At 39.8% G+C, this 11,953-nt stretch overlaps 1 protein-coding gene across 3 annotated transcripts in view; it reads left to right on the top strand.

The window, feature by feature from the left end:
- LOC106518334 (eukaryotic translation initiation factor 4 gamma 3) overlaps window positions 1–11,953 on the top strand; it is a 57,276-nt gene that overhangs the window by 29,809 nt on the left and 15,514 nt on the right. For 2 of the 3 annotated variants that reach the window (XM_014009589.1, XM_014009587.1), the window contains 11 exons: window positions 695–874; window positions 2,267–2,378; window positions 2,536–2,687; window positions 3,095–3,220; window positions 4,326–4,506; window positions 5,906–6,688; window positions 7,321–7,409; window positions 8,751–9,045; window positions 9,176–9,300; window positions 11,397–11,510; window positions 11,730–11,885. In XM_014009589.1, coding sequence (XP_013865043.1) covers window positions 695–874; window positions 2,267–2,378; window positions 2,536–2,687; window positions 3,095–3,220; window positions 4,326–4,506; window positions 5,906–6,688; window positions 7,321–7,409; window positions 8,751–9,045; window positions 9,176–9,300; window positions 11,397–11,510; window positions 11,730–11,885 — 2,313 coding nt within the window. The remainder of the gene's footprint in view (window positions 1–694; window positions 875–2,266; window positions 2,379–2,535; window positions 2,688–3,094; window positions 3,221–4,325; window positions 4,507–5,905; window positions 6,689–7,320; window positions 7,410–8,750; window positions 9,046–9,175; window positions 9,301–11,396; window positions 11,511–11,729; window positions 11,886–11,953) is intronic. The other variant, XM_014009588.1, reaches the window with a different exon arrangement.

The following is an 11,953-nucleotide window of genomic DNA, read 5'->3' as shown; positions in this document are numbered from 1 at the left end:
TCATCTTTTTAAGTGGGAGAACTTGCACAATTGTTGACTGACTAAATACTTATTTTCCCCACTGTAAATACATGCATTGGTTTTAATCATGTCAAGAAATTGTTAACATTTTGCCTTTTGTGTTTGGAAAATGTTCCTATGAAATGTCTGTAATATAAGCAACAGTTTGACTCATTAGCAGGAAGCTTACAGTCACAACCTGTTTGTTTATGGTATCATCCTGATGTGTCAGGACTCTTGTTGGATGATTATAGAATGACAAATGTTTTGGGACCCCTAAAGAAGTGTCTAGAAAACGTTAAATGCAGACCCTACTTGGACACAGCTGAGCTGATTCATAACCTTGCTTTCCTTCTAAAATAAATGGTCTAACTTCAAAGAGATGTTTAATCAAGTAAATCCTGCTGGAGATCAGAGATTGTTTATGGAGGTAATAGTGTAAATGTGTCCACGTTCATAAAAATCATTCTGCATTTCATTCCTAAGAGTAGGTTTAATTTAATAAACTGAACGTGGAAAGAACGACCATAAATAGTCGTGGTGCTCTGAGACTCTTTTGAAGGCGGCTGATGAAAACCTAAAGCTCACTGTGGAGAGTATTTATGTACATCTGAACTGAGACGCTGCAGCCTCTGGGAAGTATCTGACGTGTCTTCTTGTTTCTGTCTCTTTCTTTTCGACACGTTGGCCTCAGTTTTTTCAGAGGCCTCAGATGCAGACTGCAAGGCCCACCATCCCAACAAACACTCCCTCCATACGAGCAGGCTCCCAGACTCCCACAGCTGCTGTCTACCCCACGAATCAACCAATTATGATGACCATGGCACCGATGCCTTTTCCTTCCCCGCAGGCTACGCAGTACTACATCCCACAGGTACGACAAACCCAGTTCCAAGTGTTTTCTTCAAAACGGCTGTTCTTCTTTAGGTCTTTTAAAAGTAACACCTTCTTTATGGGATAAATCTTGTGCCAGCAGGAATTAATTTGCTCAGATTGAATCTGTATGTGATTAATTTGAAACTGATGCATTGCCTTGAAAATACATTTCACTAAATTAAAACTGAATTTAATGATTTGAAACTGAATTTAAAGTTTTGTATCTGAATTAATTTGCTTTGAAATTGTATTTTGATTTATTAAAAATTTAGTTTGACTACTTTCAGTTCCATAATTCAGATTTTTGTGTCACATCCTGGTCCTTGAGAAAGCCAGCCAGAGTAATCAAACACAGATCCACAGATTTACGTTTCACTTTGGTGAATTTTCCTTCTGTAACTTCTAACTGTAAATGTAAACAAATATTGCAATTTTGGCCCCCAATCGAACCGAGCCTACCAGACTATCAGGTGTGAATATCTAAGTCCACATCTTAATTATTATTTCAATGATTCGCAGATCACTCGTGCCAATTAAATGTAAAATTAGAGTTGGTTTCTAAAATTATTTTTCAAAGCTCCGTATAAACTTTAGATGTTGATGTCTTGAGTCTGCTTTTATTTATTTATTTATTTATTTATTTATTTATTTATTTATTTATTTATTTATTTATTTATTATGTCAAGAACTTTCTGTAAAAGTGTGTTCCATTATTCGTCAGGTTTTTTGGATTGCCAGATTTAGCAAGAATATTATAAATTTTGCGCGCACATGAAGTTTTGTAAAATATACCTTGTTAAGAGAAATTGCCTGAGTCTTTTCCCAGTGTGAGTAGCAGAAGATTTGCTGTCAGTGCCTTGTGGGCTACAAGAAACTCACAAAATTGGATTTATGTCAAGTAACTAATAAGCCCTCTCAGGAGATAAGCCTGTTGGTTACAGACATACTGTATGAAACAATAGCACTGCACTGTGTACTACAGGCTCTATTTTTTAAAAAAGCAAGGCTTTTTTTAATAATGTAGCTGGGGATTGACTTCCGTTTTTTTGCAACAAGTTCACTTAGCAGGACTCCAAATGAAAGGTACTAATCTATCCTTTGTCCTGTATTTGACACAAGTTATTCTCAGTTTTTATTAGTGACACACTGACCAATAAATTTATGTTAATAAAGTGGGAAAAAGTGATCTTAACCACTGCAGCCTCAACCAAAAGTCTTATTTTATTTTATTTTTTATTGGAAAGGCACTAAAAAACAATTTTGTTGATATAGTGGAGGTTTTTTTTCCTGTTATACAAAAATAATCATTTCTCAAACAAAATGTAAAATATGCTGATGTGTTCCCTCTGTATGTTTGTACCCTTTTTGTGACACCTTTCCATATTTACAGTATCGCCCCAGTACACCCTTCGTAGGACCCCCGCAGCAGTATTCTGTACAGCCACCGGGCTCTGGCACCTTCTATCCTGGTCCGGGACCAGGGGAGTACCCCGCCCCGTATCGTGAGTCCTTTCTCTTTTCCCACCCCCTAGAWTCCGTTTAGTTTCCACCACACAGAAGTAGAAATACACACTATCTGATTATCTCATGAGTCATCTGTGCTCTTTTTACTAAAATGTCTCTTCTTTTTTTGTTCTTTTTTTTTCTAAATTCATTCAGATCCCCTTAGGTACCACCCTTCTGTCTCACCCACTGTTCCTGCTCCCGTTCCCACAGCTGGTCCACCCTTCTTCCCAGGACAGACACTGTACCCCCCCTCAACCCCTATCATAGTGCCTACACAACATTCAATCAAGCGTGAGAAGAAAACAGTGAGTATATTTGACACATTAATGCTGGCAGCATCTAATAATGTCTTTATTTAAAAAAAAAGATGTTGTTGACTTTTTTTCAGTTCAGTAGAATTTTAAGAGCTTTTGTTTAATTTACATGCCATAATCTTTATCAGCAATTAGTTCCAGCTTAGAAAATCCCTTTGAGAAAATGATATATTTATTAATTTCAGAGCAAATTCAATGTGTCACAATGAGGACACACCAGATAAGTATTTCTGCGATGGATCTACTCACATCAGTATATTTCTGCACCTCTAAAATATTATTAATCTTGTTTTTTATGATGTTTAAGACTCGTCGCATTAGACAAAAATCCTGATCCAGGTCACTTTATGACTGTAGTGGGTTTTATTTGCTTTTTTAATGCAATTTTTCCCCCCCAGATCCGTATTTGTGACCCCAATCAGGGTGGCAAGGATATAACTGATGAGATCTTGGCGGGAGTCTCAGGAAGCAGGAATTCGACGCCTCCCGTCGGCCCCCCCTCCTCCACTCCTACCCCACCACAGGTACAGCTCCCCAGCCTGCTAGCCGAATTCTCCCCCAACAGCACAGCGGTGTGGAAATAGCCGTCTCATGTTGCCTAATCTCAGTGTGAGCTCTCTGCTCGGGTGTTTTCTCTGCCACCGTGTGTGAGGTCAGCAGGGCAGCGAAGCATGACCTTGCAATTTTAATTTATTTGGATTTTTGAAGTCAAAAGGAATGTCTGATTGCTTTCAAAGCAAACACCTCTGGGTAAAGAATAAAGCTAATTATTCAAGATGTGCTTTTAAAAAATTGAATTGTTAGATTTTTTTTATCCTATAAGTACAACAAAATACATTTTATTGAGTTAAAGGTAATAAAGTGTAACATGGATGACTATAATCTTACCATCATCGTGTTTGAGGTGGTGCAAAAGTTCGTTTAAAATACTTTACAATTTAAGTCTTGTTCATTCTTTGTTATCTTGTTTATATTTTAATTTTACACCTTCTGTCATTGTTTTTACATTGTCTCCTCTACAAAAGATTTCTTACGTTCTGTCTGTAAACTTCTAATCTTTCTGCAGAATCCAAGTTGGTTTCCCGATTTTCCTGAAGCAGTTCAGTCTGTTCTTGCAAAAAAAAAAATTAATTGGTTTGGCATAGTCCTTGGACTAACTTTGGAAATGAACCATCCTGGCCCTCAAACAAATGAGACAAACCACTTAACAATTGGATAATTTGTTTTAGATTCTGAAGAAAAGCATCTGTGACTTTTTTTCCCCTCTCTGTGTCCTTCTGTGGGTGTTAACTGTCTTTTTCTTGTTTTTTATCTGTTCTTTTGATCCCCTTTATTTTTATCTTTCTTTGTTCACCCACCTTTCTCTGTCCTTTAAATTGTCCCGAGCTTTCATCCTCCTCCTGCTCCAATCCACATCGTCTTTTCCTGCTTTTCTTGTATTATTGAACACTATTGTCTTGTTAATGTAACCATACCTCGTTGGACTTTTTTTTTTTTGCTTGATCCTGCACTTGGCTTGTTTGTGCGCTTGCTTGCCTACATCCTTTCACCTCTCTTTCTTGTTTTGTGTGTTGCTAGTTTTTATGGCCACACCCTCATTATCCTCACATTTTCTACCTCAAATGTCAGCAGCTGAGCAGCAGCCAGAGTCCGGAGCAGCAGCAGCAGCAGCAGCAGCAGCAGCCATCACAGGCTCCAGCTCCTTCGCAGCAGCAAACTCATCCTGGCGGCCTCCTGTTGGAGCCACCACAGACACCGCAGCCCCTGCAGCTGCTAACAACTGGGGCTTCAGACACCAAACCAGGGCCAGGTCTGCCATAAAAACCACTTTCTTTTCTTAGTTATGATTTTCAAGTTCTTATAAGTAGGAATGCACTTTGGAGACATCCTGAATCCAAATTTATTTATTTTGGCCACAAGCAGCGTACTTCTACGGTTGTATGGAAAACGGGGATTGCCCAGTCTGCCCCTACTCAATAAAATTTAAAGGGCCAATATAATGKGTTTCTCAGGCAAATARTTCAATTTTATACCAAAAYCAAGTAACTATGAGTTCAGTTGTTATTAAAATGAGGTTTATACTGTATGTATTAATCAAAAATAAACTTGACTTCACATCAAAGCTGTTTACAAACACCTTGAAATTGGCCTCTGTCTCTTTAAGAACCTCCTACCAATCCTGTCAGGCTTATTTCATAACATCACAACAGTTTCATTCCGTTTACAACCTGGAGTGACATAGCTTATTTTGTTGTAATAATAATGAAAAAATATCAACATTATACAAAATCAGTTTTGGTAAATTGCAACTCGGGATAAAACTGAACCTTACAGTGGGACGGGAACAATTACWGAGACACACACATGACYCTCTATCCTTGTGGGGACTTGCCTTTGACTTCCATTCATTTTTTTGAACTTTTATATCCTAACCATGACCAATTGCCCTTAAATTAACCTCACAGTTCCTGACCCTAAAACTAACCTAAACTCAATTCACACCTTGGACCTGGACTGAGAAATAGTTAGTATTACGAGCTCAGCAGGTATTTGGTTGCAAATTGTTGCTACCGATAGCCTGTAGGAGTAGAGGGGGAGGTGTGCTCTGTGATGAGGAAGCTCAGTTTGGAGACACAGCCCAGAGGAGGAGCTGCRCCTAAAAGGCGGTTCTAGGGCCAACCGGTTGTTTTTGCTCCCCTRTCTGTCTGCCTCAGGACACTACAGGATTTCACAAACATGCATGAATGAGTCAAAGCAAGACTTTGTTCATGTTTTTGATAAGGGGATAACATTAAAACATGATATAAAGCTCAAAAAGTGGATTTTACATGATATTGCCCCTTTAAATAAAAAAAGACAGCTGCAAGAGTACATCACCAATTGTTGGTTGTTGGACTTGAGAATAGCTGATCAAAAATTAAAAGCATATAACCTATATTTAATGTACAGCTTCAAGAAATTAAAATTAGGCTGGTTTCACAGATTATTTTTATYCACACAGTAAATACTCAAAATTACAGGTTTCATTTCTTACCTGACATGAACCAAACATTGATTTCCATTTCACATAAAATCAAGAGTTTAGTCTGGAAATGTTTTTTAGTGTCACTGTTTTTWAGCTGTCCTTTTAAAGCTTGTTCTGTATGATGCAAGTCTTAGTTGGACTTTCTGAATTTTGAAACCATCTGTTTCCATCTTCCTSTCTCCAGTTGATATGCCAAAATTGGAGCAAGTTGTTCCTAAGTCTTCCTCTCCTGGGCTCGTGCAGCCTGAAGCTCCTTTGGAGAGACTGGAGGCCAGTGTTCCTGTATCTGAGCCGCCTGCCACTGCTGAGCCAGAGCTTCCCTTCCTCACTCCTCTGACCGCCGCCGTCACTCCACCACACACAGTGGCCAACGTCAGTGAACGCTCCTCAGCCAAGGAGTCCGCTGCCTCCTCCTTCTCCTCCTCCTCCCCCTCCGTCGGGGAGATCAAACCGTCTCTGGTAACACCTCAGATGCCCAGCACAGACAGGCCTCTCACAGATTCACCACGATCGTTAGCTGCTTCTCCGTCRCCTGCTCTCAAGGCTTTGAATGGCCTCGCAGACTCTGGAACTGAGCTCGACGCCGTTGCTCACGAGCCCTCTCTCCCGCCTCCGGCTGCGCTCCATCCTCAGGTGTCCGCTCCCGCTTACAGAGACGCCTCCCYATCTGAAACTTTGCCTTCCGACATGAGGCCAGAAGTACCGATTGCTGCTGCGCTGTCTCCTCTGTCGCCTGTAGCTGTGGTGCCATTCACCCTCACCTCTAGCCCCATTCCAGTTTTGCCAGTTACGCTCCCCCCTGGCCTTCCGCCTCTAGTGCAGGCCACAGCAGAGGTCGATGAGATGAGTAAAACCTTAGACACTAAAGACCTTCTCACCAGAGGTGGGGCAGAGGCCCAAAGTGGCACCAGTGAGAGCAAGAGYGACTCCCAGCAACAGGCACTTACCAGGAAGAGTCCCACTACAGGTAATGYGTCTGATGCTCTTGACTTCTTGTCCAAAGGAACTCCTAAATACTAGAGGTGCAACAATACATGTACCCGTATCGAACCATTCAATACACACTTGTGTATCGAACAATAAAGATTTTTCACATTTATTTTATCAACTTGTCTTCTGAAGATGCTCTGTGTTGAAGGATCAGTGGATCTGTGTTCGACTACTCCACCCAGGCTGCATTGTCGAGCTCAGATTCACTGAGAAACTTGCTGTTTCAGCAACATTTAATTTAAAAACTGTGCTTTTGAGGTTAAACAAATGTTCAGAATTAATTTAAATAAATTAAAAGTTWAAAAGGGCATGGAAATTTCTCTTTTTTTGTATCGAAAAAATATCGAACCGTGAGACTAAAGTATCGAACCGAACCAAATCGTGAATTTTCTGTATTGTTGCACCCCTAATGAATACATGTATTATTTTTTATGAAGTTACACCATAATAATGAAAGGCAATGCCTCAATACCTGTATATTAGGGTGGTTTGTGCACATCTTCACATGGGTCACTTTGCAGATAATTCCTYGTTATTTATAATCTATGATGGTTTGATTGTTAGCCGACTGGCTAATTGTACCTCCCTGCTATTTCTGTTTCCTTGTAGTTAATCAAACTTCTTCCACTGTACCAAAGACCTGGAGAAAACCAAATGAAGTGATCTTTGCTGGAGAGGCACCTCTAAAGGAGGACGAGGTCAGGAAAAAAAAGGTTTTGTTTTATGATTCACGCTGAAGTTTTGGTTTAAATTTAAGTGGTAAAGATAAAGATCCCTTCAAATTGTGTTTATTTGCCTGTTAGTGTAAAAGCTTGTAGGCTCTTGATGTGTAAACAAATGGTTTGTGTTTTGTTTTGTAGCAAAGCACAGTGTCAGAACAGGGACAGTGAACGGGGTAGAATGGGGGGAAAAAGAACAATGTGGGAAACATTTCAAGTGGAAAGTGCTTCCATATGTGTGGAGAGGAAGGCAAACATGAATGACTCTTGGTCGCTGTTATCGTTTGAGAAAAGCAGCAAGAGGTTATCCATCATCTTCGATGGTCTCCCTGTATGTAAAATAGCCTGTACGCGCTTTTGTTTTCGCTTCTTTATCTGTTGCTGAAGGCTTGTTGTTGTAGCCGGGTTTTCACATCACTTAACACAGGCGAGCAAACAAATGACTTCAAACAGCTTAATTCTCTTTTTGAGCTTGCTTTGTAAAGATTGGAAAGTTGAATCTAAAATATACACATTTATTCTCAGAGTATTGACTTATAGACTTATATTATTTTGACTTATCTTATTGACTTAAATTACTGATAGAAATGGAAACAAGAGAAACTAGAGGAAAAGAATTTGAGGCGTACTTTCCAGTTTTGTTTTTACAGAAAGTGTCATTTCACAGCACTTAAAGAAAATAAAACTGCTGACCAATTCTTTAGGGAGAGTTTTAAATTTTAGATGGTTTGAAGTTTTATAAAGAACTCTTATAAAACATTCTGACACCTTCAGGAGCTTTTTCTGTGAGAAACAATCTTTAAACACCTTTTTGAGCTTCGGTCAGAACAAGATGTTCCGGAGCCGCTCACAGTGGCTGAGCAGGAAACATCTTTCCACATTAGCTTGACTGCAGACCAGATCAGAAGGTGTGTGTGTGTGTTCTATAAACATGGCGTGAACACACGGTCCAGTAAAAAGAAAATCTCAGTCATTCATATTTTCTGCTGAAATCCTGACTCATCTTTGGTGATCATGGGATTACGGTCTGTCTTGCTCTCTGGTGGCTGAAAAATCCAGTCCTGCATTTGCATTCACTGCTGCAGACATTGTACTTGTACACAGTAAAGTGTAATGTCTGAGTGGCTGAGTGTAAATGTTGACTCAGCATTTATGCACTTTGCTTCTACAAGCTTATTGTRCAGTTTTATAGAAACTTTTCTTGATTTAAACCCCACACACCCCATTTTATTCCCCCTTTTTATACMTTTACAGTGCGGTCAGAGGGAGCAGCAGTATTATCCTGTCAGTGTTTTTCTGATRAATCAATCCTCCACACAGGATGAGCCCAGGGTTGTAGATCAGCCTGTTGGAGACCCAGCTCTTCAGTCAGCTCCTCTAAGCTGCAGCCCCGCACCCCTACCGTCGGCCTTCCCCTCGGCCGCCGCTCCCAGCCCCGCTCCCGCAAGCAGCCCGCAGGCCGACGGAAAGCCCGCCGCGCCCGAGGAAAACGGCGACGCCGAGCTGGAGCCCATGAGGAACGGAGCGGGACACATCTCGGARACGGAGAGCAGCGACAGTGGAGCCACTCCTGGAGACAAGGAGAACTCGATGGGAGCGTCGCAGGACATGGAAGGTTAGAAGTACCAGAGATTGGTTTTATTTTCTGAGGGGATGGTTGACTGTTTTTTTAACACTTCAACACTTCTGCCTTTAACATTTATTGTTTTTTTTTTTTAAATCTCCTGCGCTGTACATTGATCCAGACCTGGCTGATCCCAGTGGGAAGCGACAGTATGGCAGAGAATTCCTGTTAGGCTTCCAGTTCATGCCTGCATGCGTTCAAAAACCTGAAGGCCTCCCACCGATCAGCGACGTGGTGCTGGACAAGGTACGTCCTGCTGTATTGATTTAGACTGAAAGATTATATTCACCTTAACAGCTCTGACAGCCAGTTCATCCAAAGGTAAACTCTGCTGAACGATATATTTGCAATCAGGTYTCTTAGCAGATAACTGACTCCTTTGATTGATATATTGAAATGGAAATTGCAAATACATTTTTTTATGTTACACAGGCAGGGTTCCTGCAGATCATTAAAAAGTCTTAAAAGGCACTGAATTCATCAAGCCAAAAATAAGGCCTTAATTAGCCTTAAAATGTCTCAAATTAATCTTTCAGAAGTCTTAAAAATGTCTCAACATTGTAAATAAGATGATTGTAATTCATCTCAAATATTAAAATAATTGGTAAAAATATATATATTTTTAAATATTCACATGCAGACATTACCCTTTGACACCACTTCATGTTATTTACCATGCAAGTATCTCAATTGTTTATCTGAGCAATGTGAAATTTGTTTTGTAATATGTTAATGTTGTCTTTCCAAAAATATATTCACTTTTCTTACAAAAAATTGATGTCACAGTCRCTTTAAGGTTTCATCTACAGCAAATTGGGGTTAAGACCCCACTGTGGGTCTTAAAACTCCAAATTGTGGGTCGTTAGAGGATTTCCTGAAATTAAATTAAGTTTAAAACTGACTGCTAAGAATGTTTCTTCTATAGTTAGGTATGAATAAAACAATTGGTATATTAGCAATATTTGAATAATTCAATCAAAAATACTTTGATTCATGAGTTTTTGCCACAGTCTAAAATTTTTAAATTTGTGTTTATTGTGAAATTGGTCTTAAATTTGATTAAGTTTAAAACTGACCGCTAAGAACGTTTCTGCTATAATTAGGTATGAATAAAACAATTGGTATATTAGCAATATTTGATTAATTCAATCAAAAATACTTTGATTCATGAGTTTTTGCCAGTTTTTCCTTTTTTTTGTCATTTGCGTTTATTATGAAATTGATCTTAAATTTAATTTAACTTGGCATTAAAAAGTCTTAAATTTAACTTGCTTTAAACTGTAGGAACCCTGCCAGGGCTTCAACTACTTCTGACTAATTTAGACTCTTCTCTGACTTGATGAGATCTTTCTTTATAAAGTCCTTTCCAATCAGTTTGTGTATTTGAGTGAGAACTACTAAATATTTTTTGCTATTTACACAAACACTCATAATCCCTGAAATATTTTAATAATCATCAGATTTGTTGCAGTCATTTTAGCTGCACAGTTGGTCATTTTGGCTGCAGTAGTGTTTGAAAGCGTCTGCCACGGATAAATTCCTGTTTGGATCAGAGCACCAGCCACTGTGCTTCTATAAATTCAGATGAGTAAATGTTTAAATCCATATAAAGCAGTGTATTGTTGTTTTAGTAGATGAAATGTGAGTCTTTGAATTAGATTTAAGGTCACCGCTTGGGCCAAAACAGTGTGTTAAAACCCTTGTTGGGTCGACTGGAGCATAGTTGCAGCAGTTTTTGGTTTGTTCTTCGGATCCACATCAGGCCTGCTGAAACGCTGTTTTGATTAAAATCACTTTGCTATTATGTCATCGTTGGCAGCGTTCAAAGTGCACGCCCCTCCTCCACCCCTTCAAAAAGAATAGCCAGACTGGTGAGCAGCAGTCCCGTCGGGTCTCAGAGTTTCGTTTTCTCCGTGGGAGAAAGTGAAACTTCTTCAGATAAAGAAAATGAGAGGAAGTCTCGGACAGCCGAACAACAAAGAGCTGGATTTGTTCTCCCCTCCTCCCCCACAACTATCTCACACTCTCCTGCGTTTCCTTTCCTCTGTTCTTCCCCTCCACTATCTCCTCTCTGAAGGGCCTTCCAAACAACCCGAGTGTGATTTAACATCAGTTCAGTAAGCACTCGTAAACCAAAAGATGATAATGTAGTGTTCCTGTCATTTCCAGCAGGTCACCTTTAGAGCACCACTGGGTTTGAAATTCACACATCCTCTCACTCTTCATGCTGACTTTGTTTGGCCTTAGTGTAAGAGGATCACTGCTCCCCCTGCTGTTCGGTTTTGTCTGAATGATGAGGAGGTTTTTTTTTTTTTGTGTGTGTATGTGTGTGTGTCGTACAGATGAACCAAAACAAGTTGCCGTCTCGAATGGTAGACTCGAGGGTGATTTCCACTGGACCCGATTTCACACCTGCTTTTGCAGATTTTGGAAGGACCGGAGGACGATGCACTGCAGTGAGTCATGCACTCTAATAAAAAGCCATTCATAATGTAAACAGTCCAGAAACATGGTGTATGCTTGTCCACTGTAAATAAGATACTAATAGTAAATCATACTATAAAACTACAAGCTAAATTTGTCTTCCTGCTTTGTTTTGACGTGTCGTCTCAGTATCACTTTGTACTTGTTTGACAAAATAGTCTTTTTTTCTTTTTTTTTTCTTAACTTAACAGCCCATGAACATTGTACCATGGCGACCTCCACCCAAGAAGATCATCATTAACATGTCCGTTAACGATGACATTCAGCTGAACAAAGCAGAGAATGCCTGGAAACCCGGCATGAAGAGGGAGGGCCAGTCAGAGGAAACGGAGGTGCAGAAAACACAGGCAAGGACAAAGGAAACACAGATAATTAGCTAAATATTATAATTAGACTTTTACAGATGACCGTAGAT

This window comes from Austrofundulus limnaeus, unplaced genomic scaffold (genome assembly GCF_001266775.1).
Source record: "Austrofundulus limnaeus strain Quisiro unplaced genomic scaffold, Austrofundulus_limnaeus-1.0 Scaffold59, whole genome shotgun sequence".
NCBI classification, from domain to species: Eukaryota; Metazoa; Chordata; class Actinopteri; order Cyprinodontiformes; family Rivulidae; genus Austrofundulus; species Austrofundulus limnaeus.
This window is presented reverse-complemented; position numbering and strand designations above follow the sequence as displayed.